The 26,216-nt window shown below is 49.2% G+C and overlaps 8 protein-coding genes across 8 annotated transcripts; 4 read left to right on the forward strand and 4 right to left on the reverse strand.

Annotated features, from left to right (window-relative positions):
• Positions 1-751: 751 nt before the first annotated feature.
• On the reverse strand, positions 752-6,023 carry N7471_003978 (ubiquitin-protein ligase RKR1; the record flags this gene model as incomplete). Its single annotated transcript, XM_057276697.1, has 9 exons — positions 752-1,273; positions 1,335-1,634; positions 1,692-2,065; positions 2,115-2,528; positions 2,583-3,430; positions 3,486-5,211; positions 5,273-5,418; positions 5,478-5,665; positions 5,724-6,023. The coding sequence occupies 9 exons, from the start codon at positions 6,021-6,023 to the stop codon at positions 752-754; spliced, it is 4,818 nt and encodes a 1,605-aa protein (XP_057136307.1).
• Positions 6,024-6,312: 289 nt separating this feature from the next.
• On the forward strand, positions 6,313-8,979 carry N7471_003979 (TFIIH/NER complex ATP-dependent 5'-3' DNA helicase subunit RAD3). Its single transcript, XM_057276698.1, has 4 exons — positions 6,313-6,380; positions 6,431-6,887; positions 6,938-7,054; positions 7,113-8,979. Exons 1-4 carry the CDS (start codon positions 6,364-6,366, stop codon positions 8,907-8,909), a joined length of 2,388 nt encoding a protein of 795 aa, XP_057136308.1. The 5' UTR covers positions 6,313-6,363; the 3' UTR covers positions 8,910-8,979.
• Positions 8,980-10,384: 1,405 nt separating this feature from the next.
• On the reverse strand, positions 10,385-11,643 carry N7471_003980 (alcohol dehydrogenase family protein; the record flags this gene model as incomplete). Its single annotated transcript, XM_057276699.1, has 5 exons — positions 10,385-10,442; positions 10,493-10,537; positions 10,591-10,642; positions 10,693-11,471; positions 11,525-11,643. 5 exons carry the CDS (start codon positions 11,641-11,643, stop codon positions 10,385-10,387), a joined length of 1,053 nt encoding a protein of 350 aa, XP_057136309.1.
• Positions 11,644-12,256: 613 nt separating this feature from the next.
• On the reverse strand, positions 12,257-17,458 carry N7471_003981 (DNA-directed RNA polymerase I core subunit RPA190; the record flags this gene model as incomplete). The annotated part of the gene is made up of 4 exons (XM_057276700.1): positions 12,257-13,873; positions 13,934-16,652; positions 16,712-17,209; positions 17,274-17,458. 4 exons carry the CDS (start codon positions 17,456-17,458, stop codon positions 12,257-12,259), a joined length of 5,019 nt encoding a protein of 1,672 aa, XP_057136310.1.
• Positions 17,459-17,736: 278 nt separating this feature from the next.
• On the forward strand, positions 17,737-19,473 carry N7471_003982 (U4/U6-U5 snRNP complex subunit PRP3; the record flags this gene model as incomplete). The annotated part of the gene is made up of 1 exon (XM_057276701.1): positions 17,737-19,473. One exon carries the CDS (start codon positions 17,737-17,739, stop codon positions 19,471-19,473), a length of 1,737 nt encoding a protein of 578 aa, XP_057136311.1.
• A 283-nt stretch (positions 19,474-19,756) lies between these two features.
• N7471_003983 (RNA-binding snoRNP assembly protein NAF1) lies at positions 19,757-21,847 on the reverse strand (the record flags this gene model as incomplete). The annotated part of the gene is made up of 1 exon (XM_057276702.1): positions 19,757-21,847. One exon carries the CDS (start codon positions 21,845-21,847, stop codon positions 19,757-19,759), a length of 2,091 nt encoding a protein of 696 aa, XP_057136312.1.
• Positions 21,848-22,036: 189 nt separating this feature from the next.
• Positions 22,037-23,972, forward strand: N7471_003984 (dolichyl-P-Man:Man(6)GlcNAc(2)-PP-dolichol alpha-1,2-mannosyltransferase; the record flags this gene model as incomplete). The annotated part of the gene is made up of 4 exons (XM_057276703.1): positions 22,037-22,092; positions 22,144-22,816; positions 22,867-23,661; positions 23,718-23,972. 4 exons carry the CDS (start codon positions 22,037-22,039, stop codon positions 23,970-23,972), a joined length of 1,779 nt encoding a protein of 592 aa, XP_057136313.1.
• Positions 23,973-24,512: 540 nt separating this feature from the next.
• On the forward strand, positions 24,513-26,045 carry N7471_003985 (heme-dependent oxidative N-demethylase family protein; the record flags this gene model as incomplete). Its single annotated transcript, XM_057276704.1, has 5 exons — positions 24,513-24,723; positions 24,788-24,890; positions 24,949-25,001; positions 25,064-25,187; positions 25,250-26,045. The coding sequence occupies 5 exons, from the start codon at positions 24,513-24,515 to the stop codon at positions 26,043-26,045; spliced, it is 1,287 nt and encodes a 428-aa protein (XP_057136314.1).
• Positions 26,046-26,216: the final 171 nt, after the last annotated feature.

The following is a 26,216-nucleotide window of genomic DNA, read 5'->3' on the forward strand; positions in this document are numbered from 1 at the left end:
TGGAGTCAGAAGACCATTGCATTTGCCGTATAGTATGTCATCAAGAAACAAAACTTGTTCCTTTGGACCGAGGGGAGATTTTGCCTAATGGTTGTTTTGAGTATGAAACCTCATCTGCGTTGTGGCAGGATCACCAGGTTCAGCCGTGAAGAAATGGAACAGGACCCACATAATTAGGCTGAATCGACCGGTGTATAGGCTTGGGCAAGGCTAGATTGTCTCAAACATGACAGGCCATTGGATATGTGGTTGAAAATGTGACCCGCTTGCATATAAGTTGTGCTAGTTCTCCGCGTTATTATAGGCAATAATATCGTCAGATCTTTCTGGGGTATGCAACAAGGATCCTTGCTCTAACTGGTTTGGGCGAACTATAATTCTTCACGTTCATTTTTGGCAAAAAAAGGCTATATCCATTTCCAGGGCCATAGGCAGATATAGAGACCTAGTTGTAGTATTGTGATTATCAAGCGACGGTCTCAGCATGGACATCGAAGATGTTCGGGTCAACTTCCCAATCAGGGATGGCTCGAAACGTACTTGTTTCATTGGTCTCAGCTATAGGATCTAGTATGCAGGGTGCTAAAGGTGGCTAGGTGGTCATTCTACATATTCCTAATAGAATCTGAAATACTGAAAATAGGATCCTGGAATGCTTCGTTCACGGTTGTCGGACCGAGCCCGAGGGCCCTGCCCTATGTTTGTTATGTCATGTCTCTTTTTTATGTACAAGTGAACCTAAACAAAGCATCTAAACATAAACAAAGTTGTTTCGGCAAAGAGGACAAGTGCTCTGGTTGCTGCTCTTGAACCAGCGGAACAGACAGACCGAGTGGAAGGTGTTCTTGCAAGTGGCACACCGCTTGTTTGGTGTCTGCATGTCTGTTGAAATAACAGAGTAACAGATAGCACACTCGCTTTGGCCCTTCAGAGCACCCTGGACGTTCCTTCGGAAGGCCAGTAAGCCATCGACCAGGTTGCCATTGGCAAACATAATAACTCCCTGGATCGTCAGCAGCCAGCTCTTCCATTTCTTCTCGTCCACAAGCACGCGACTGCGACCGACAACCAACGCGGGTTGAAGCGGGTATGCGGGTGGGAGAGTGATAGAAATGGCAACTGGAGGCGACTCCTCATCGACTGGAATGCTGGCAATGATTTCGCCTGTCTTCGGGGAAATCTTCACCTCCAGTGCGCGCTCTTCGTTTGCATCCTGGGTGGCAATCCAGTCGGTCACACTTTTGAGTGCATCTTCAACGACAAGCGGGGAGATCTGGGAATGGTATTAGTTAGGGTTGCTCGTTTAAAAGGGCCGACTACCAAAGATCACTCACGTATCTTTCTGACCAGGCTTCCACCGGACCCTTGATGCGTTTCTTCGTGTCGATCCACCAATTCTTGGTCATGTTGGCAGAGTATCTTAGGCACAGATAATACAAATGTACCAGTAGCCATTGTGTCTCCTTTTCGGCACTCTCGGACTCATCTGGCTCAAATGATCGAATATCAAGTTTGGATGCATCGATCATCTTTCCGTGCGATTTTTGAAGGAAATCAAACGTGAATTCCAGCAGTGGGATGAGGATATTGTTCTCTCGGATGCTTGACGCGTAGTATTCTTGGACAGGGAGAGACTGATCGGACTGTTAGCAAGGTATTTTACAATTTGTTGTGGAAGAGTCAAGACTTACAGCATTTGAGAAATGGTCAAATACCACCTTCCAGCTGAGAAGGTACGCCCGAATACTGGTCCACATCTTGTCATCTCCGTAGGCAGCAGAGACCATTTGCATTGTCGGGGGCTCAAGCAATAGAGATACGAGCTCATCAGGAAGGCTGACTGCAGTCTTTGATAAGGCCACCTCAAAAGATACCTTCTCCTGGGCATGGGGGATATAGTGATGGAGAATTGTGTAAGCAGTCCGCTGAACTGCTCGACTGTGCGCAGTCAGAAGATGGAACGTTTCACTGGCATCCTCCAAGTTGTCAACGGGGATAGTGTTAATCAGGCGTCGTAACAAGTCAACAGCAACATCCCGAGGTTGATGGAATGTAGTTGAGGAATCTATAATTCGTTAGACACATCAGTGATGAGAGAAACCTAAAAGGCTTACCAAACGTGTCAATGGTGGAGGCCAGGGCATTGAAAAGACCGGCCTTTCGGTCTGACCAAGCATCCTGGACATCGTCATTGCTGTCACTTTCCGAGATAGACTTCAATCGTGCGAAGAGTCTGAAAGATGACACCAGTAATGGTAGAGCCTCTTCGCCTCCGTTCGTTCCCTGCAATACAGAGTTTAGAATGCCCATGCTTTCTTCCCAATGAGATCCATAAATTTCCCCGAGAGCTGGAAGGACAAGAGACAGGGTCTTGATGACTTCAGATTTCAAACCAAGAGACACTGAGTCGGATTGGAGACATTCAATCAAGTTCTTGGTGAGGAAAACTAATCTCTGTGTCGGAATCGTCGAGACAACATCTTCTTCCCCAGACAATAGAATATTCAATAGAGCCAGCTTCCGCAATCCTGCGCACAGTTAGTTTTAATGCTATATTTGCTAATGTCTTGTCAGACGCTTACCAGCTTGGGAAGGATCCTGGGGCTTGAGTCCAGTGGAATCAGCGACCAGCTCATTGCAGATTCTGTTTCCGATGGGATTTGATAGTATGGGGCTTCGCAACACTGCAAACCACGATGCCGAGCGGATGAGATTTGCTGTTCGGGCCTCTCTGCAGATCTTTGCAACGTCCTCCGATGATTTGGACTTTTGCAGTGAATCCGCAACATCCATTATTTTGACGAAGGCTTCGCCAACCCTATAGTCCAAGGGAGATGTACCCTTTAATTCCTCTAGTCTGGTTTCCCAGAACTCAGCAAACGAAGAGGAAACGGTCTTCTCGGGTGCGAAGCTAACTGGTTCATTGTCACGAATCCAGTTACTGACCACCTTTCGGCCAGCGAAAACAATCTCCATGTACTCTTCTCGCTGATCAGCCAGCTCGAGACCTGAGATGCCGTTGCAATTCTCAATGCTCAAATCGTCATCTATAAGTTGAATTGCCAAGGGCAAGAAATGGAACAAAGTCTCTAGGTCCTCCTGGTCCAGATGTTTCAGTAACTCAGAAGTAGAGAGAGTGCTGATGGTGAAGATTGCCAGGCGGAATGCAGAAGAGCGATGGTCTGAATCGCGAGGAATAGTCGGCCATAAAGCCTTAAAGGAGTCAGATAGTTCACGCTGGATCAAATGAACAGCGCCTCCTAGGGGACTTGTTATAGCAATGGAGGGGCGCGGTGGAAGTTGGAGAAATGGGGTCAAAGATTCCTCCCATGAACGACGAGAGGGCAGAATATCCTTCACGGTACCAGCTGCGCCTTCAGCCGTAAGAGCTGGCAGCAATTCATCTGCGATAGCAAGAAGTGATCCAATCCTGAACCAAAGTTAGCATAACTTCCCACAAAATATGGTGGCAATGGAGTACTCACGACAATGATTCTTCATCCACATGACCGAATGCATGTTGGAGAATTTCGATGCCCGACTTGGCACTCGTGTCGCCAATACCAGATTCTTTCAATGATTTTACCAACGCTTCTGCTAAGCTTGCCACCTCTTCAGATGGTGATTCTGTAAGGAAAAGTAGCTTTCCTGCTAACTTCGACCCATGAGCTCCATTTTGGAACACCCGAACTGAAGATGGTGCAGATTTTCCAATATGAGAAAGCCCATGCAAGGAATCAAAGACTTTATCATCTGAAGATAATGCCTCGATCAAGGATAAGAATATCTGATCCATCAATTCGCCATGTGATGTTTTGTTTTGAAGAACTGCAATGATGATAGGCCAATGAGCATGGCTTCCTTGGCAAGCTTTGCCAAGAGCCCGCACAACAAGTGAGTTGAGCTTGTCTTTGTGCTCAGCATCGTTGAAATCGAGAGAAGAAAGTAAGCTCTGGAGTACATTCACATTAGACTGCTCTGGCTCCAGGGCCAAGGATCGCTCAACAACGTTCTCGAAACTGGATGCAAATCCATCCCACTCACGGCATTCCAAGATGATTGAAATCAATCGATCAGCAGACGGAGAAAGCAAAAGCTCCGGGGCATCATTTTGCACAAAGTTTTGCAGGTCTTGGGACTTTTTTGCGACAGATGGCAGGCTGCGAACACACTCCACCACCGTGGCGGCCGCTCCATATGGTTTCCCATTACGGGTGCGCAAGACTTCGAGACAACCTTTGAGAAGGGAAGTGCTTGTTCTTTCGAAGACCTCCGATACTCGAGGCTCGGCCTCAGTATCTGCGACCCGTGAGAGAACAGCAGACTTCAAACCCAAGAGGCGTTTGGATTGGGCACATATTGAGTCTTGAGATTCACGGAAGTCCTTTGATTGTTCTGGAGACGATAGCTTCACAGCTTCTAGCAGCCCATCGGAAAGGGATATACACAATGATTGCAGTTCCTGGAGTTGCCCAGTGGTAGCCAGAGTGGAAACATAATCCACACAAGTTCCTTCGGCTAACTCGGCCGGCAGTGACCATTGTGTCAACTCTGGGTCGATTTGTACATACTGCACCACCAAGGGAGACAGTCTCTTTGCGATGAATTCGGATTTTTGCTCCTGGGGGACCAATGTTGCAAGCCATGTCCCTATCTGGGTATAAGATTTCCATCCGATAGCAAGGTTTGAACGCGGCTCTTCTCTTGAGTTAAGACCTTCTTGCAAAGCCTCAGCCAAGGCAATTGCGCTGGTAGAAGTGATTCCATGGTCAGCAGTGGCCTTGTCGGCACCTGCTAGTACTTCTTGGGGGATGATTCGAAGCAATTGGTCTAGATTTGACCAAAAGTTAGAATTCCCACCCTGGGACCCTTTCTGTATGTACTGGCGCAATCTCTTCGAGGCAGATGATTTCCCAGTGTAGTCATCTGTCCATATTTGAGGCCTTAGCGAAGATAATAGAAGGAGAGACTGTGACAATTCGGTAGCCGATCCGATTTGCTGGAGAGACAAAGATTTCCCAATGACCGCTGAACTGAGAGACTTCCAGTCAATCCATCCAGGCTCCCGGGAAACCGCAGATCGAAGCAGGATGTATATGGATCGGCGAACATATGGATCATCGTGGTAACAGAGGGCCCACAAATTCTTGCTGGCTAACAGATTCTCGATTTCTGGTAGGTTCTTCTGTAAATCTTCATCGGACGAATTGCCTAGAGAGGGAAAATGAATTGTTAGATAGAGAGTATTTCAAGGTAGAAATGCTGAACATACCTAGCACGCGGTTGAAAAGCAAAATTGCGGCTCCCGCAACACGGGCATATTTCCCCTCGGCGTCGTCTCTCTTCACTGTCCTTTCATCACTCAATGTCAAGGCAGTTTGGTGAAGAATGACATCATCCACAAAGTCCAAAATGGAACTTTGGTAGATCTTCCACACGTTGTTTTTTTTTCTTCGGTTGTAAAGACGTTGGTGAACGATTCAAGGGCGGCGCGGTGGACTGGTCGATCATTGTCGTAGATTCCTGCAATCCATGCTCCGATGATCTTGGGTAAATTGGGCACGATCCGCTTCCCAACAAGACCAGAAATTGTACCTTGTATCGGATGGGCAACTTGACGTACTCGGCGAGACAAATCAATTGAGAGTCTGGGATATATTCTGACCTGGGAGAAAACATTGTTATTAGTTTGGTGTTTGTATATAGAAGCGATCTATACATACCCATGCATCTAGAAACCCGTCATCTAGAGTTCCCTTCTTTTTTTCCACTGCTGATATATGGTCGCGCAGCTCCTCTAGAGCTTTCAAACGTGTAATGTCATCTTTCTTAAGTAAATTCTTGAATGCGATAACTAGTTGCTGCTCCGCAATGCGAGAAAGATCTGGCGGCACTGCAATGTATGTGAGAGCGGATGGCTCCTTCCCCTCGCTGGAGAGACCACCAGAGAAGCCCCCAAATGACCCAAAGGCACTGGCAGCAGCGCGACTGCTGGAGGCCTGGGATTTGAACTTTTTGCTCATGTGGGGTATGAGGTCAGCGGGATAAGCAAGTAGTGGGGGAGGACCTCAAAATTGAGGAATTGGAAAGGTTTCGGAGAGAGCAAGGGGCTCTGGTTGTGAATTCTCGGTTTGAATGTGATTTGAACCCTGTATCACTCTTCCATCGCGTGTGTGAAGGTGCAAGCACATTCAATATCGGATCTCCAAAAGATCCGCGGGACCAAGATAGCCATCACGTGAGTTTGTGTCATCGCTGTCCCAAATAGGACAAGCGCAAAGGCGGAGCCGCGAAAGATGAGAGTGAGCTCTCTTCTCTTCTGATCCTTTGCCCTCTTGCGTTCTGCATCGGAGCCCAGCCAAGATGAAGTTCTTCATTGAGTATGTCCCTCTGTATGGTTCTATTTAGTCTCTAAGCTGACCAGTCACAGTGATCTTCCGGTGCTGTTTCCGTATCCTCGCATCTACCCCGAACAATATGCCTACATGTGCGATCTCAAAAAGACCCTCGACGCAGGGGGTCACTGTGTGCTGGAAATGCCCTCGGGAACTGGCAAGACAGTTTCACTATTGTCATTGATTGTCGCATACCAACAGCACTACCCGGAGCACCGCAAGCTCATCTACTGTTCCCGAACCATGTCGGAGATCGAGAAAGCTTTAGCGGAGTTGAAGGCTTTAATGGAACATCGTGCTAAGGAGCTGGGCCATGAGGAGGAATTTCGTGCGCTTGGCCTGACCAGTCGGAAGAACCTCTGTCTTCACCCTTCGGTAAAGAGAGAGAAGAGTGGTACCGTGGTTGATGCCAGGTGCAGAAGCTTGACGGCGGGGTTTGTCAAGGAGAAAAAGGAGCGTGGTGAAGATGTTGAGCTTTGCGTATACCATGAGGTAAGACTTTGTTATCTGCAATACAACATTGAACAAGCTAACAGGCCTAGAACCTTGACTTACTCGAACCACATAACCTCGTTCCCCCGGGAGTTTTCACACTGGACGGATTGGCAAGATACGGAGAAGAGCACAAACAATGTCCCTACTTCTCCGCTCGGCGTATGGTAAGATATCGAGCGAGTATCCCACACAAGGTGTCCCATTTCTGACAAGCTTCACTAGATGCCGTGGTGCAATATTATTATCTATTCCTATCACTATCTTCTCGATCCGAAAATTGCCGAACGAGTATCCCGAGAGCTCTCGAAAGATTGCATTGTGGTCTTTGACGAAGCGCACAACATCGATAACGTCTGTATCGAATCGCTCAGTATAGACATAAGCGAGGATTCCCTACGAAAAGCGACTCGGGGTGCCAACAACCTGGAGCGCAGGATCGAAGAAATGAAAAGCACGGATGAGGAAAAGCTCAAGAACGAATATTCAAAATTAGTGGAGGGGCTGCAGGAAGCTGAGAAGGCCCGGGAAGAAGATCAATTCATCTCGAATCCGGTCTTGCCAGATGACCTACTAAAGGAAGCTGTTCCTGGTAACATCCGCAGGGCCGAGCATTTCATCTCTTTCTTGAAGAGATTCATTGAGTATCTGAAGACTCGGATGAAGGTCACCCATACCATATCCGAGACACCCCCTTCTTTCCTCACTCACCTAAAAGACCTTACCTATATTGAACGAAAGCCTTTGAGGTTTTGCGCCGAGCGTTTAACGTCACTTGTACGGACGCTGGAACTTGTCAACATTGAAGATTATCAGCCTCTTCAAGAGGTAGCCACATTTGCAACACTGGTCGCAACTTACGACAAGGGATTCGTTCTTATCCTTGAGCCCTTCGAGTCCGAAGCGGCTACTGTGCCAAATCCCATCCTCCATTTCACGTGCTTGGATGCTGCCATTGCTATCAAGCCGGTATTCGATCGCTTCAGCTCTGTGATCATTACCTCGGGAACTTTGTCGCCCTTGGAAATGTATCCGAAGATGCTGGGGTTCACCGCTGTTCTGCAAGAATCATACAGCATGACACTCGCTCGACGATCTTTCTTGCCCATGATTGTCACTCGAGGCTCAGATCAAGCACAAGTTTCATCTTCGTTTGGAATTCGCAATGACCCTGGTGTTGTGCGAAACTACGGAAGTCTAGTGACCGAGTTTGCCCGCATCACACCCGACGGCGTTGTTGTTTTCTTCCCCTCTTATCTTTACATGGAATCAATCATCAGCATGTGGCAAGGTATGGGTATTCTGGATCAAATCTGGAACTACAAATTGATTCTCGTCGAAACTCCTGATGCACAAGAATCTTCACTCGCCCTGGAGACCTACCGAACAGCGTGCTGCAATGGACGTGGTGCGATCTTGTTCTGCGTCGCTCGAGGCAAGGTTTCCGAGGGCATCGATTTTGATCACCATTACGGTCGTGCAGTGCTGTGTATTGGTGTTCCCTTCCAATACACTGAATCACGAATTCTGAAAGCTCGTCTCGAGTTCTTGCGTGAGAACTATCGTATTCGGGAGAACGACTTCTTATCTTTTGATGCGATTCGACATGCCGCCCAGTGTCTGGGTCGTGTCCTGCGTGGCAAGGACGACTATGGAGTCATGGTGTTAGCGGATCGTCGATTCGAGCGAAAGCGCCCCCAACTGCCTAAGTGGATCAACCAGGCAATGTTGGACAGCGAAACCAATCTCAGCACAGATATGGCTGTATCAAATGCCAAGAACTTCCTGCGAACCATGGCTCAGCCTTTCAAATCGAAAGATCAAGAAGGCATTTCTACCTGGGGCTTGGCCGACATCGAACGCCATGAGGCAAAGAGGAGGACGGAGGAAGAGCGGATGATGAGAGCGGAGGTGAATAACGGGCATGCAATGGGTGGAATGATCCCATCCGCATCCCGGATCGTCGAGGATGAATACGACGACAACATTGATGCGGACCTCATGATGCTCGATGCGCCATAAATAATGTTATTTGTTCTTTACATAATGATGCATCTACTGGCATGGACAGGGCGTTTGGAATGGGGCGTGGCGCCATTTAGCACGGCGTTTCTAAGGAAACCATTTACCTTGCAATTGAAGACCAATCTCTAAAAAACAATTATCCTTAGGAACCAAATTTTGGGAGCACATAATCAGCTAGGATAAAGCATCAATTTCTTACAGTTCCTTCAATATTCCGTATACCTTGGTGGTATCAATAGGACGTAAAACAGATTTTAAAGTACATCCCATCAGATCGTGTATCTGAAATCTGGTGAGCCCTCAATAATCTTCTTCCCATCATCGGCCTGTTTATTAGAATAACGGAACCAGAGAGTCAATGCTCCGACTATAAGCAATATCAAGATGTTACAACTTAGCCATTCATTAGCAGAGGTATCTTCAACAGGAGAAGAGGACACACACAATAGTTGTCGCCCAGCCAGGATGTTGTAAGCATCAAGATCGCAGCGAGCCCAAAGGGGGGAGCTACAAGGCATTGGGAAGCAGCTACGCCGTGTCCCATTCCTCGAGGAATAATAGATTTCATAGAGAAGACATACGGCTCATCCTCGATAGTCGTAGTACTACAATGGTAATCTTTTGACGGCCTTCAGAATGAAATCTCGCAGAACAACGAAGCTGAATATACACATTTCCACGGACTACAGCCTGTAGAATAAGGGTTGCCAATCGTAATAAGCTCAAACTTACATCATGATCTACTAAATAGGATCGAGTCTAAGACTAATCCTCTTGGCCCTGGCATACTGTGTCGACATACAGATACCATAGCAGAGTGGTTTCCCTGAAACAAAAAGACCATATGGGCTCTTCAAGCATCCATCTTCCGCGGGTCCACAATCCCGATAACATCACCACGGGGCCTCATCTGTGGCTTGTTAAGCGCTGGTCTGGATAAATGCACCACGAAAGAGCTATGGGCCCCGTCATCAAGTCCACTTTTATATAGTTATATGGATAGGATAGCCTGGGCAGAATGAAGTCATTTATTCTATGAGGTCGTTCTCCCTCGGTAATAGCCCTGGAGTTGATATTCACTTAAAAAAACCCTACACCAAAGCAGGCTTTGGTTTTGAAGAACAGTGACCACGAGAATTCTCAATTCACTATAATCAGATACTAGTCTCGTGTTTCTTTATGTTCATCAAAAGTTTGAAACACATCAATCATAGACAGAAAGTGGCGTAGTCGGCCATTCCTACGACTCCCCGGCCAAAACGTAGTAGTTTGCATCCTGCTAACGGGCATAGTATTTTAGGTCATAGGAAATTCATGCTTAACCACACCCAATATTGGAGCATACTAGATATTATTCTTGGAAAGTGTCACCTCTCTCTGTTTGCTTCCTTAAGATATGCCCCTTTCTTTCTCAGAGTCGGCCTTATTCCTTAGACATCCATCTAGGAACTCCCGCTTGCTAGTTGGTCGCTTCACTTATCCGCCTCAAAAATCACCTTGTGAGCCCGCATGTTATCAAAATCGTCATATCTACCGAAGGGTCAATCATAGGTATCAAGATCTGAACGAGAAGAACTTACGCCTGAACAGCCTGTGAGAGCGGACGGATATCTTGAGACATGAAGCTAGGAATCATTAGATACTCGCAAGCCAAAGAATATTAGATTAGCCAACTCACTTGAGGATGTCCTGCTTCTTTTCGAAGAGGTCCATGGCCGGACCAAAGATACCTAGCACAGTTGAGTAACACAGTTAAAGTAAGATATGGAATCAGACATACTCCGAACAGGGCACCGGCCCATCTGTAGACGAAGGTTCTTTGCGTAGGCTTCATTCCCAGTCCACGGGATATCCTGATTGTGGACACCCACACTCGATATCCGGCCCCAGGGGCGTAACAAATCGAATCCCATCCTGAGAGCACTACTATGTCCGACGACTTCGATAACAATATCCGCCCCACGACCGTCAGTAAGATCCTTTACCCTTTGGCGCAGCCCTTCTTCGTTCTCTTTGAAATTCCAAGGTTCAGCTCCTAGACTCTGTGCAAGTGCTAGTCTGGAAGGCACACTATCGATTGCAATCAGAGTCTTCGGCTTGTAATCAAGGGCACTGATAAGTGCGCAGATACCCACAGGGCCACAGCCAAAGAGGAGTACCGTGCTTTTTTGAATCTCCTCCGGTGTTGTGCCAGAGAAAGCATTCAGAGAAGCAAAATACCCGGTGGGGAATATATCGGCCATAAGAACCAGCTTCTTCTCGTCGATTGAAGCTGGGACTGTGGCGAGAGTCGAATCGGCTAGTGGAATACGTACGTACTCCGCCTGTCCGCCATCAAGTGCAACAGTGCCGAATAGCTGGCTTCGAGCGCACCGAGAGGAGAAGCCACGCTCGCAGTAGAAGCACTCCCCACAGCTCGCAGTGAAGGGTGAGACTACTCGGTCTCCCTTTTTAAAGTTTTTGATGTCTGATCCAAGCTCGACAACTTCACCTGTAAACTCATGGCCCATGATAAACTCTGTGCCGGACTTTTGATGGCCGCGAAAGACATGGAGTTCACTTTGTAGATATGAGTGGTTTTGTGCTGTTAGGGATAGCTCTTGATCTCTTACCTGCCACATAACGCAGTGTATCGCACCTTCAGAATGACATCTGTTGGATCTTGGATCTGTGGGATGGGCTTTTGCTCGATGGCTACCTTCGACGGGCCCTTGAAAACAACAGCTTGCATTTTGGAAAATTATGGTCTTTCCTGTGGTTTGTGCAGAGTATGTTAGGAGGTTTAATGACGTTGTAACTGAGATCCAGGTCACATTTAAGTCGCAAAGATATATGTCTAGTCCGGGGACATCACCGAGGGACCTCGGCAGATCTCGGATTTATCCTGGCGCAGCAGGGGAACGAGTATAAATAGCATTTTGGCATAATTGCATTGAAAGGGAACAAAAGTTGTTCTTTCAGACTGAGATTCGAAGTGTTCCAGAGGCAAAACTGACCTTCACCCTTTCAATGAAGGATGTATCAATGCCATTGTTGATTGCGGGGGGCGTTTTGCGGGGTAATGGTATAGCGATATAGCTGTCCAAGGCTACAAATGCAGAATATAAAGAAGGATAGGCCATGTTATAACATCATTACATAGGAAAAGATCTATTTATCGAACTAGTCAAGATGCTAATATGAACAGGACTTTTTGGTTCCGCTGCACAAAGACAAACTCCAGATCATCGACACATCAAAGATGAAGCGAAAACACAAAAAATAATAAGAGCTTTGCATAAACACAATATACACATGAGGGGGAAAACAAGAATACACATTTCAGAACTCCGTCCAGTCAGAGACTATGCTACAGGAGCGAGAATGTCGAACGAACCAGTGCCGACAGTGCCAACACGGCCAACAACAATTCTGCTGCTAGGACTCTTGAGGTTGTCATTACCCCTCTCGAGCACAACGTCCTTCAGGGCGCCGACAGTAGTCTCGAAACTGGCTCGCGCGAAAGCAGACGAGGCATCCTTAACCAAGCCGTTACGACTGAAGGCCTTGAAGCCACCAGACTGTGTCATCACATCACCGATCAAGTTCAAGTGACGGTTGTCAACGGAGATACTGTGACCACTGAAAACGGCATCCATTTCGCGAACGATGGTAGCGCGAGCAGCTTCGACACCGTACAGGTTGAGCATGTCGTGGATGGAGTTGGTGTAGATCGAGTGGGGCTTGATGATATCCTGGTAGTCGCGCATGGCGAGCAGGTTGACACCCTCGGTGAGGATGTTGGCGGGGTCACCCTTCGCCTCATCGGCCTCAACGAAGACACAGTTGCCCATGCCGGGGATGCACTGGATGACGGCGAGATGGAGAACCTTCTCAACCAGGGGAAGGAGAAGAAGCTTGGGGGTCTCAACGTCGTACTGCAGTTGGATGGTGCAGGTGTTGCCCTTCTTCGGGTCAAACTTGAACTTTGTGATCTCCTCGAACTTGCCCATGACATCCTCCTCGCGCGCCTTGCTGTCTTGGGCGGTCTCGTCGTCAGACTCATCCTCGGAGTCGGAGTCGGAGCCGTCCTTCATTTGCACGTCGCGAGTGGCCTTGGCAGGCTTGCTGCTTTCATCTTCGTCTTCGTCGCCTTCGTCAGGGGTGTCTTGGCGTCTGATGATATCCTGCTCGGCGGCGTCGGGTCCTTCGTAGGAGACCTGGTGACCCCTGTTTTGAGCTCCGGCAGCCCGCTTGGCATCGTCCTCGTCATCTTCATCGTCGTCGTCGGCTGGCTGGGCCTCGGAGTCGGCGCCTCTCGGTGCCTCCGCGATTTTACCGACTGAAACACCGATTTCAGGCTGAGAAGTTGTGCCCTTGACGCCCTTCTTCTCTTCGTTGCGCTTCTTGAGCTCAGCCTTGGTGAGTCTCACCAACCGAGGGATGAGCTTGGATTGCAGAGCAATCAGAACATCCTTGGTCTCAATGGCGTATTCCTTGGTGTATTCTTCAGAAGGGAAGAAGTCGATCTCGATGTCGTAGATCTTGGCCTTGGCGTGGCCAATGCCCGAGCCAATGCGTTCCTTGACTTGCACCTTGTCAACAAGTTCAGCAATGCTCAGTTTGCTGATAGCCTTGGCGAATTTCTCCGAGTCATCTTTGGAAATCTCCTCGTTTAGAAGAAGAGTCATCGTAGGCGTCATAATCTTGGCACTTGCAGTCATAACAATTTCACGTAGACGGGGGATACCCAGTGTGACGTTCTTTGCCGAGTGACCAGCCAAATGGAAGGTGTTGAGAGTCATCTGTGTGGACGGTTCTCCGACGGATTGACCGGCCATAATTCCGACCGCCTCACCAGGGTCAATGATAGACTTCATGTACTTCATGTTCATCAAAGCCTCGAAGGTCTTCTTGGTAACCTTGCCCTCGATGTTCTTCTTCTTATCTTTAATGAGCTTGTTCTTGTTGACATCCGCAAACTATTTTCAAAAGCTGTTAGCATTGCAAAGAATCACAGGGAAGAGATAGCGAGTCCATACCTTCTTTAGCTCCTGGGCGAACGCTTCGGATGTACTTCCGAGGTTTCCTCCAGGGGGGAAGTGAGACAACACAGGGTCCATAGCATCAATCTTTCCGGTCTTGCGGACCGCCTTCATGGCATCCTTGTGCCAAGTCGTAACATTGTCCTTCGCCAGTTTGTGGTAATCATCTGCTTGGACTTGCTTGGAAATGGAGATGTGGTTCTGAGCAAGGAAATCAAAGTCGTTCAGGTGCACCTGTTTGGTGATGTCGAGACCATCCTCTCCGTACAAGAACTGGACAATGGAGCCATCTGATGCTTCACGGACAGAGGAGTCATATTCAGCCTTGAGGCCTTCCATACCCTTGATCAAACAACGTTGCAGGTAACCGGATCTAGAGGTCTTGACAGCAGTGTCAATGAGACCCTCACGACCAGCCATGGCGTGGAAGTAGTATTCTTGAGGCTTAATTCCGGTCAAGAAACGACCAGAGACGTAACCACCAGCCATTGGGTGAGTCTCGAAGGCCTTGAATGACGGAAGAGTCTTTCCACTGATCATGAGTGGTACACGGCGACCTTCAAGAACCTGTTGGCCGAGATTACAAGAAATCAGGTTGGCGTTAACACCGGATCCCTTGGCTCCAGATATCGTCATAGACTGCATTTGGTTCCAGGGGAAAGGCTTAGCAAGGCCGTACGGGAGACAGGCGCTGGTGATTTCAGAGGAGAGCTTGGCAGACCGGGCGTTAGAAACACTATCCAGGCCACTTTGCTTGTCGTCATCACGAAGAACCTCCTCCAATCGTCGGTTCAACTCGGCAGTCTGGTCACCAGGAACCTGGTCTAAGGTCACATACTTCAGAGCAACTTCGCGACCCATCTGAGGAGCAGTGGCCAACTTCTCCTTGCGGATACGGTCACCCTCCTTGGTCAATCGAAGATCGTCGATACCACAACTGAAGCCTCGCAGGTTCAAAACGCGAGTGAGGAGTCTTCCAAGAACACCGATGAGCTTGCCAGCAGTGCTGTATCCATAAACTTCATGGATGGCATCGATGAGACCACCGGCGGTGGGACCGAGCTGTTTCTTATCAAGGATACCACAAAGGTACTCTCCATCCTGGAAGATAACCTCTCCTTCTTCGTTGCCCTCGCCCCATCGTTCGCCGGGGGTTGAGGACTTGCTCTTCAAGGTCAAACCTCCTCGCTCTGGAGGCTGGATGTTCTTGAGGATTGTCGTGATGATCTGCTTTCCGGTCCATAGGCACTTGGGCTTGCGCATGGCAGGCTCGACCAGTTGGATCCGGTCAGTGACAATATGCGAATGTTCTGGTCTCAAGCAACTGTATAACAACTGGTGATAATCCTCCTCGTCATAGAAGCTGTCACGGCACGTAACCCACGTTCCCATGGAAATATGATCTTGGATCAGACCTCGCAGCGGTTTGCCTGATGTGGCAACGAGATACTGGTGATCGGCATCTGCCAACATTCTGGCTTCCGCTTGAGCAAGCTCATTTTGAGGGAAATGCATGTTCATCTCGTCACCATCGAAATCGGCGTTGTAGGTGTTACAATTGGCGTAGTGCATGCGAATAACCCGCTCGTTGGGAAGGACGCGAGCTTTGTGACCCATGATGGAGGGTTTGTGCAGAGTTGGCTGACGGTTCATCAGGACGTAATCACCAGTGGTGAGATGACGGTAGACCTTCTTGTTGCGCGAACCTTTCTGGCGCCAATTTGACGGTGCGAGCAGTTGGTTGGCAAGTGCTGTGCGCTCTTCCAAGTTCTTGAACTTGAGGTTGATGACTTGCCCGTTTTCATTCTCAATAGAAGAAGCGCCGGGGTATTTGTCGGGACCGTTGATAACAGCCTCCTTCAACTCCCAGAAGTTGTGGTTTGTCACGGGTTCAGGGAAAGTCAACTTCTTGGCGAAGACAAGGGGTACACCAATCTCATTGGGTTCGATGTTTGGATCGGGCGAGATAACACTACGAGCAGCAAAGTTGACACGCTTGCCCATCATGTTCTTTCGGAACAGACCTTCCTTCTTCTCGAGAATCTGCTTGATACCGTTAGGCTGTGATAATGCAGCTGCGCCGGTGACCGAGGTACGATCGCGGTCAATCAAACCGTTGACCACATCTTGGAGCTGAACAATAGCTTGAAGAAGATCACTGTAGTTCCGTGCCCGGGACATGGTTTTCTCTTCCTCGTTTTGGATCTCCTTGCTGATTTGGTTGATGGTGTCACAACCCTTCAAAATCGCATTGAACGAAGTGTTCTGCTGTGCCTCCATGACTGTTCCGGCACCCTGCTGGACTGCAGGGCGGTACTTGTTTGGCGGCACCATAAGACTCTTGATGAAGAACATGTCTGCTGACACAACTGTCACTCCCTTGGGCACAGGCCGAGAGTTGTAGACAAGCTGCAAGATCTCACTTTCCTTCTGGAAAAGGAGATAAAGAGCTCCATAGACTTCGGAAGAAGACATGAATTCCTGGCCGGTCGATCCCGGTACCTCCTGCACGACAGCCACACCACGGCGGATTTCCTCTTCGGCCCCGTGGATCTCAGAAACACTGTTCTTCGACTTGGAGTTTCTTTCTTGCTCGAGAAGGACCATGGTATTCGGTGCCTGGAATCCTCCTTGCAGCATTGCATGCTTCTGCTTCTCGGGTAATTGCTTTCGGAAGATTTTGTTGTAGCGGTCCTTTTTATAGGCGGGGGATACTCTGCCATAATGTTAGCTGGGAAAGCCAAAGTCAAGGTCGAAAAATATTGCATAACGTACCCGCTGCAGCTGACACATTTCTTGAAGCCGTTGATATCCTTGAAGAAGGCCTTGAGCAACTCTCGTCTGGCTTCTGCGGCAATAGGGTTCTGTCCGCCAGGCATTAATCCGTCCAATTTGCCCTCCTTCTTGGCTTCGCGGATGCGCCGAGTGACATAATCACTCCTCTTTTGCATATAGTCATCCTCATCTGGATCGTCTGAGTCGTCCGAATCGTCTTCCTTGCCCTTGGTGGCCTTTGATTTGGCGCCTTTGACGGCTCCCATAGCATCGACAATAGCGACTTCGTCGACCAAGCCATATTGCAGAAGGCGCAATTTGCAGGTGTACATGTTGACCTGGTTGCGACCCATCTGCAGGCGAAGACAGTACACACATTGTGCTCGGAGAAGACGGAAGATGTGATCGAAGAAGGTGACATTATAGAAGGGTACTGGCAGTTCAATGTGTCCAGGATGTCCGGTACAAGTGAAAGAGTTCTGACGACAGGTTGTGCATCTGTAAAATAAGAAAATCTCTCACGTTAAAGATTGAACAGTATACTAATCAAGTGAAGACTTACACATGATCTCCCCAAGCTCCCATAGCAGGGTCTTGAAGACCACCAGGAACAGGATTGTTAAATGAATCCAAAGTCGGAGTATTGTGAATTCTTTTCACCGAGAGAGCTTTAATCTCTTCCTCGGAGTAGACATTGAAGTCGACCCCATTAATGGTCGAGGCGACCGGGCGCGCAAAAGTTGCCATTGTAGCCTGCAGCTCCTTGAGCAACAGAAAACGCTGGCGCACGAAATCAAAGTGCTCGGATTCAGATCTCCAAGTGCTTTTAGTTCTGGAGCGAACTTTTTTTTTTCCGGAGGAGCAACTTCTTTTCTGCCTAGTTTCACCGCCTTACCCTTTTTGGGTTTCTGCATGGATTACTCTTGTCATGCACAATTGCTGCTGCTTGTCAATCCTTCACTCTTTCAACCTTTTTATATTTTCCTATCGTCAGAAAACCGAGTGGGTCAGAAGTCATCTACACCATGGCCGACACATCGGGTAACGCGCTGAAGCGTCCTCACCCTGAGGATCAACACGACAACTCCCAGAAAAGGACCCGCTCCAACCATGGGTCCCCAGTACCAGGTCAAGGAGGTGCTGCCCCGGGCAAGCCAGATATTGCGAAAATAATGGCAGAAGCAAGGGCAAAGGCAGAAGCTGTGCGCGCTCGTCTACAAGCGCATGGTGGCGTGACAGGGACACCAACACCACCACCTCCAACACCACCCGCGCCGGATTCTAGAAGTCCTCCTCCGCCAGCACCCGCTCCTGCAATGTCAAAACTAGAGCAAATGAAAGCTCGAGTTGCTGCAGCTACCCAACGAGCCAGCACACCGTCTCAGCCACGACCCAGTGCACCCATACCATCCTACCAACCACCGGTGCATGACGACGAGGGCATGTCCAAGGCTCGCGGTGGTTTGGACGTTGGCCTTCATCCCGCGCTTCTCTCTGATGCTGCACCTGAATATCGTGGGGCAAATGGACGGCAGACTAAGCCAAAACGTGCTGGTGGGCCCCAGCTTGATCTGTCTGGTCCATCTGTCGAAGAAATCAAAAATAACCCTTACTTTGATCCGGCTATCAATCCAAAAGCAACGATCGCAAAGCCCCGACAAACCCGAGAGCTCCTCTTCAATCAAAAGGGCAAATATATCCAACAGGCAGCGGCTCTACGCAGACAGGCACAGCTGGAAGCCATGAAGAAAAGAATTGCAGAGAAATCGCGACAGGCCGGACTTGACGAGGATATGGATGTGGAAAAGGCTTTCCTTGTTCCTGCTCCGCCCGATGTAGAGTGGTGGGATGCAAAATTAGTTGATGGCAGCGACTATGACGCAATTGATGACCAGGAAAACATCAAACTTGATACCCTCAACAGCTATGTTCAGCATCCTATCGAGCTCCAACCTCCGCAAGAAAAGCACATGCCTGCACAAAAGCCCATGTTCCTTACCCCGAAAGAACAAGCCAAGATTCGTCGACAGCGACGCATGGCAGATCTGAAGGAACAGCAAGCCAAGATCAGACTAGGACTCGAGGAAGCACCGGCTCCAAAGGTCAAGAAATCCAATTTGATGCGGGTTTTGGGAGAACAAGCTGTGAAGGATCCCACGGCTGTGGAAGCTCGTGTGACCAGAGAGATCGCAGATCGGAAGGAGGCGCACGAGATGGCGAACGAAGACCGCAAACTGACCAAGGAGCAACGGCGCGAGAAGTTGGAAGCTCAAAAGGAGAAGGACGCCTCTTTGGGCATCTTCCAATCTGTGTATCGAATTGACAGTCTGGCGAGCGGCCGGAACCGCTTCAAGATCGGCAAAAACGCAGAGCAAAATAACCTGACGGGCATGTGCGTCATGCATCCCCGGTTCAACCTGGTGATTGTCGAGGGCGGCCACCACTCCATCAACAGTTACCGAAAGCTGATGTTGAACCGCATCGATTGGACCGAAAACCCTGGATCAGATCGAGTGCCTGCAGACAGCCCTGAAGCTCAGGTTTCCTGGTTATCCACCGAAGATGATAAAGGAGAGCCCCGAGATTTCAGCGCGAACACATGTAATCTCCTCTGGGAAGGTCAGACCAAAGGTCGGGCCTTCAGGAAATGGTTTGGTGCTCGTATCTGTGAAACAGATTCTGCTGCCAAAGCAGCTCTGTCCCGAGCCAAGATGGAGAACTTCTGGACACTAGCGAAGAGTGCCAAACCAGCTGAATATTAACATTTCCTACGGCTGATAATCAAGGTCTAGGTCTATTGTACTTTTACAGATAGCGAACTTGCTTCATAGCCATTATCATTCATACGCATGATGCTTCAGGTGCTTACTGTTTACTTTTACCGCCGTAGGCACCGTAACTCAATTCAAAACAGACACTCAATTAGAGCTATGGAAAACTTTTAATCAAACAAAATTCCCTACCCACATAAACCCCGCTCCGTATGCAAAGCAAATCTTCCAATGCTAGGATATCACAGAAGAACATGTATGGAAAACAAAGTTATCAGGAAGGGGGAGGACCCTGGTTCCCACCGCTCAGGTTTCGCAGCAGATCCAGCTGAGCTTTAACTTGGTCAAAGTTCATAACCGGGGTTTGGGCCTGGGGAGGCTGATGGTGTTGCTGCTGGGGCTGGTTCTGGGGCTGTTGGTGCTGGGGCTGCGGCTGTTGGTAATGCTGCTGAGACTGTTGGTAATGCTGCTGGTATTGCATAAGCTGCATTAATTGTTGCCGCTGCCGTTGTTCAAACATAGCCATGGATTGAGGATCGAATTGAGGAGCACCGTGTTGGGTGTTCTGGAAGTTATTGGGTTGCGCTTGCTGGAAGGCCGGGTATGGAGAGAACTGGAAGGGCATCTGTGGCTGCGCTCCACTTTGGCTGAATTGCGGCTGCTGCTGTTGCGCGTGTTGCGGGTTCTGGCCTTGCTGCTGTGCGTATTGCGCATATGCAGCGAAGGGCTGGGGCATTCCGTATGGTTGCTGGGGTTGCTGGGGTTGCTGGGGCTGCTGGTACATTGGCTGGCCGTAGGGAGCAGCGGGCTGGGCTTGAGGCTGAGGCTGGGACTCGTGGGTTGGGCCGCTGGCCTGCTGGGGCCGACGATCCTGGTCCCACTCCCTTCCTCCGCGTCCACCTCTGCCTCGTCCTCCGCGTCCACGGTCACCCCGGCCACGACCTCTTCCGCCACGGAACCCGCCACGCTCGTTGCCTTCAACTGGTGGCTCTCGGGTGTTCATCATCTCGTGGAGGTTGGTAGGGCGTGCAAGAGGGGTGTATCCCTCCTCAGCTCCTCCGGCATCGTCGTAGTTGAGCTCACTCTGGTTCAATTTTGAAGGTCCTGGGGCTGGCTTCTTGCCTTTGGGGCCTTCTCTGGCTTCCTTGCGCTCTAGTCGCTTCTGCTTCAGCTTCCGCTTGTATTCAGCCTCTGCTTCATCGTCGGAGAACTCCATCTCTTCGGCGGCAACTTCCTCGTCGTGGAAGTTGGAAGCGTCACTTCCCTTCATGCCCTTGAGCGGCTGGGTGAACACAAAGGTGGAGTGTCCCTCAACATAGAAGATATCCTTGCCCTTGACTAAGCCCTTTTCCTGAACTTCGGAGGATGTGGCGTATGTAACGGTATACAGAGGATTCTCGACTCTGCCCAGGGTCTCTGCTACTACACCAATGATCTGACGATCATCAGAGCAGAGCAGGGAGCCCGACTCAAGTACCTGATATTCTCCAGAGGTATTAGCCTCGATAAGAACATTGTTATCGATAGCGGCATGAATTTTGCCCAGGAACACAATCTTCATCTCGGGGGTGATCTTAACGTCAGGGATAGGCAGGACTTCGTGTTCGACCTCGTTGGTGGTTCGCAGTTGTCCACCTGGTTTCCCCTTGCCGTCTCCCTCGTCATCAGAGCCACCCTCCGCCCGCATAAGAATCTGTGCTTGCTCCTCGGCGCTGAGGATGGGATAGTCTTCATCGTCGCTATCATCGGAGTCCGAGGAATCAGAGCTGTCTGAGGATGACTCGTACGGGGAAGAGTCATCCTCCCACTCAGGGTGCTCCCCTTCTTTGGCGTCGCCAGCCTGACCAGTGGCTTCGATCATATTGTCTTGGTGGGTATCTTGCTCGACATCCATAGCTTCGCTGAGAGGAGCAGTACGTTCATTTTTGATTTGGTTCGCCTCTGTCTCCTCGTTCATCACTGCGTCGGTGGATTCGGGCTGGGAGATGTGCTGGATTTCCTCTTGCTTTGTTTCTGTCTCGGCTTCTTTGTCGGCTTCTTGGTGGTTCTCTGGTTGATCTTGCTCTTGCTTGATTGTGTGTTCGGTCAAATGCGAGCCGGTTTCTTGTTCGGAGGGGTGGTGAATAAGGTTCAATCCGGGGATCATATGGTTTAACTTCGAAGAAGTAGAGGATTCGGCGCTGTTTCCAGCACTTAGGCTGGTTATACCCATGTCTGGTGTTCCTACAGCCAACGGAGTGTTATAGAAATCGCTGCCGTTGTCTGGGGTCCCTGCGATAGGCGTCTCGATAAGACAGGGTTTTTTGGGGGCAGGGCCTTCGCCGGCACCTGTGGTGTCATTTGAGGGGTTGTGGTGTCCGTCCATATTGAATATTTAACTCAAATATGTATTGAATAAAAACCAGTTCAACTCGAAAGAAAGTCGGGAGGGAAACTTTTTTTATTTTGCCAGACTCCGCATGAGCGGTCAACAAGGTCTTATCGGTTATCGCAGCTCTGTACATCCATGGATGGATCCATCTTATGACTTTCGACTTAAACTCCAACTTGCAAGATGGCAGGAAACGACAATTCCTCGGGGGATGCCCATAAACCTCGGACAAAGAAGCAGTATGTCTATGAATATTTTTAAGATCAAACATGACGTTAACCTATGTATAGACCCCCACCAGCTCCCTTCTACATTCCCCTCAACATCACTCTCTACCTATGCCTAGTTACCAACACTCTCGCCGCACTATTCTCCCCAATTCAAGATTGCGATGAGGTGTTCAATTTCTGGGAACCTGCGCATTATCTGCAGCATGGATATGGTCTTCAGACCTGGGAATATTCTCCGGTTTATTCTATCCGGAGCTGGCTCTACGTGTCGCTCCATGCTACTGTAGGGAAGATCGGGTCTTTGGTGGTCCACAGCAAGACAGCTGAATTCTACACAATCCGCCTATCTCTTGCATTTCTGTGCGCTGCCTGCCAAACTCGATTATACTCTGCGATCTGTCGTACACTCAGCCCTCGCATCGGTCTCTTGTTTGTGATGATCATCACACTCAGCCCTGGCATGTTTCATGCTTCGACTGCCTTTTTGCCCTCTACTTTTACCATGTATATGTCTATGCTTGGTCTGGCTTCGTTCCTGGATTGGAAAAATGGCCGGAAAACAGCGCAGGGCATCATGTGGTTTGGGCTGGGGACAATTGTTGGGTGGCCGTTTGCCGGTGCTCTCATTGTCCCTCTTTTGGCTGAGGAGGCTATTGTTAGTTTCATTTCTGGATCTGTCGGTTCACTGTTGTACAATGTCTTTGACGGCATCATTCGTTGTTTGTCGATTCTGGTAAGTGACATTCTACTTGGTTTCAATGTCTTTACTAAGATGTATCACAGGCTCTTGAAGTTGCAGTTGACTACGCTTTCTTCCGAAAGCTCGTTATTGTGCCTTGGAACATTGTTGCATACAACATCTTAGGAGGAGAAGGTAAGGGACCGGATATTTTTGGAACTGAGCCATGGACTTTCTATGTTCGAAACCTCTTGCTCAACTTCAATGTCTGGTTTGTCCTCGCCATGCTATCCGCGCCCCTCCTACTTTTTCAGATCGTCTTTCGATCGCACACCACCTCCTTGCAAACCTCATTGCGGTCCATGACCCTGGTTGCCCCCTTTTACATGTGGTTCGGGATTTTCTCGGTCCAGCCACACAAGGAAGAGCGGTTTATGTACCCAGCATACCCATTTCTGGCACTTAGCGCGGCTTTGAGCTTCCATATTATCCTGACCTACCTTGGCTCTACTAACCAAAAGGAACTGATCGGCCGCGTACCAACTAAAGTAAAGATTGCTGTAGCTATGTCAGTTGTTCTTGTTGGTCTGAACACCGGCATGCTGCGCACTCTGGGGATGGTTACGGCTTATAATGCTCCATTGAAGGTGTTCGAGCCCCTACAGCATGTGGATATCGCGCAAGCAGGAGACTCGGTGTGTTTCGGCAAGGAGTGGTATCGCTTCCCGTCATCATATTTCCTTCCCAACGACATGCGCGCCAAGTTTATCCAAAGTGAATTCCGAGGACTACTTCCGGGCGAATTCCCAGATGCACCGAGTTATCTTGGGCGTCTAGATGGTGCCTCACAGATTCCATCTGGCATGAATGATCTCAACATCGAGGACCCTAGCAAATACGTAAGTGTCTCAACGTAGCCCTGGAAATTATTCCAGTCCCTTTGCTGACTTTACAGGTTGATATCTCTCAATGTTCTTTCCTGGTTGACTCTTACTTCCCTGGTCACGACGCAACCGAGCTAGAGCCCCATTACCTCCTGGACAAAGCGCAGTGGGAGACGCTTTCCTGCGCAAGCTTCCTCGATGCGTCTCAAACAGGTCTGCTAGGTCGATTGATCTGGATTCCTGATTTCCCAGTCATCCCAGCTCGCTTCCGACGCAAATGGGGCGAATACTGTCTTCTCCAACGAACAGTCGCAGGCCATGTATAGATCAAGGATACCCTTGAATCCTTCTTAATAAAACCTCTAGAAGAATTATGTAACAACATCAACACGGAAACATTCACTCGCATCGAATGCGAGCAAATGAGTAACACATGAGGTTATCAAGTACAAGTGTAGCGTCACCTTTCCCAATTGGGACAAAATATCCCTATCAACTTTTAGCTTTTCTCCGCAGATAAACCTCACTCCGCTTCACGAGAGGCCAACAACAGACAATCCACGGAGAAACGCATGCAGTCCCGGATTTAACAGCTCGAAAAAGACGGCATGCCCCTCTTCCCCAGACAAGATAGTCTCTATTCCCAGCCACACTTGATATGTTGACCAAGATGGCCTATCTCGTATCGGATTAACACGGCATCTCGCATAAGTGAACCATCTGGGCAGTCAATTACTTTCTCCGCACTCCAGACTTGATAAGGGCGATCCGCGTTGCGTTTACTATATACTAAATCAAGTTTGGTTTCCTCGACTCTCTATTCTCGATGTATCCTCGAACTGGGTACTGCCTAGAAGTGTCTCACCATGACCATGTCGGTACTTGAGTCCCTATGGGGAACTATCATATCCATCCCAATTAAAAAGGTCGTTGATGCCTCTCTTATTCTCAGTATCTGTGTATGGGTTGTTATCTTGGTCTCACGAAAGTGGGCTTCTAGCACGGCCAGAGCTTCGAGTCGTGACCTAGAGAAACCCGCTGCAGGTGTAAGAGGAAAGGTCACCAGGCCACCGGGTGGTAAGTAAATTCGAGATGTCAGTCCATGCAAGAATGAAAAGTCTCACTAACTCTTACTGCATAGAATGGACTCCATCGGACTTCAAACGGCCAACAGCGATTGCATACCCAGGATGGGATGTCCATTCGACAAAGCCAATTCCCTACCGGCCGTTTAGATATGGCCCGTAAGTTGAACAAATTCATTGGAGATATTGCTAGCCATCTTTTAACCTTTCCTGGCAGAAACTACTACATCACGCTGGGTCTAAGAAGCATGAAATGGGACGAATGGATCGGTGAGTCGTTCTTCGATAGTCAGATCCCACCAGCCCATTGACCTCGTATATCCCGAACACAGAGCTCGACAACCACTACCTGAAATACCACGCCGACAAAGCTCGCCGCATCGAAGAGCGCGGGAGTAAATGCTGCCATACAGCACCAGAGGCAATGGATGCGGCAATCGAACTACTCGAAGAACTGTAAGAGCAATCAAAACACACACCCATAGCAAGAACCCCCTCCTAACACCCAATCCCACCAGATGCGCCTACCTCCCCGAAAGATACCCAAGCATGTTCACCAAGACCACAACGGGAATAACGAACAAAGTAACCAACGAAACCTTCAACATAACCCAACGCCCACTGCCCGAAGACCCAATGGCGACAGCAGCGCGACTGGTGCAAGACGACCTAGCACTAATGATCGAGCGCCCAGACGGCGAATACTACCTCCTCGCAGGCGCAATCCTGCTAGCCGGGTTCTGGCGCCTGAGCGACAAATTCGGGATGCGGCTGTCTGAGATCCACACATCCGGCGACGTACCGCAATTCAAGAGCAAGCTAGAGAAAGGGATGATGAATTTCTTCCGACGACTACGCCCCGAAGAGCCAGTGCTTCGGAACAATTATTTCATCCAGGTGGACGATAATCTGCCGTGGTCTGATAGTATTGGGTCCGAGGATGCGGAGACAGTGTCGTGGAATACGGCGGAGAAGAACCGGGCTATTGAGAATCATTTCTTTCGCTCGGAGAGGCAGTCGTTGAGGAGATTGCCTAGATCTGGGGCTGTGGTTTTTACGATTCGGACATATTTTGAGCCTGTTATTGACATTGTGCAGGAGCCTTATGTTCCTGGGCGGTTGGCGGATGCGGTTAGGAGTTGGGGGGATGATGTTGGGCGGTATAAGGGGAAGGAGAAGTATCAGGATGTTTTGTTGGAGTTTTTGGATGAGAAGCATAGAGTGCAGGTTGAGGGGGGTTGGAGGTTGAGAGGGAGGATGAGGTTAGGAGGTATCCTCTTTGATTGCAATATAGTTAGGGCGTTTTATGAATGATGTCTTTCATTTGTTCGATTGATGTTTCTTTCCAAGGTCGGACTATTAGATGCAAATATTGCAATATCCGGTCTTTGTCTCGAGACCGTATATGCAAATCCAGTATATCAGCAGTGGATCAAGATGACCTCGACAGGCGCAATATAGATGTAGTAAGCATGCTCAGAGGTA

This window comes from Penicillium samsonianum (genome assembly GCF_028829775.1).
Source record: "Penicillium samsonianum strain IBT 33392 chromosome Unknown utg000003l_segment0_segment0, whole genome shotgun sequence".
NCBI classification, from domain to species: domain Eukaryota; kingdom Fungi; phylum Ascomycota; class Eurotiomycetes; order Eurotiales; family Aspergillaceae; genus Penicillium; species Penicillium samsonianum.

What these genes read in the sequence shown, in the direction of transcription:
- N7471_003979 (XM_057276698.1), top strand. An exon ending in AGCTTTGCGTATACCATGAG is followed by an intron (nt 6,888 to 6,937) that starts GTAAGACTTTGT and finishes TAACAGGCCTAG; the next exon opens with AACCTTGACTTACTCGAACC. An exon ending in ACTTCTCCGCTCGGCGTATG is followed by an intron (nt 7,055 to 7,112) that starts GTAAGATATCGA and finishes AAGCTTCACTAG; the next exon opens with ATGCCGTGGTGCAATATTAT.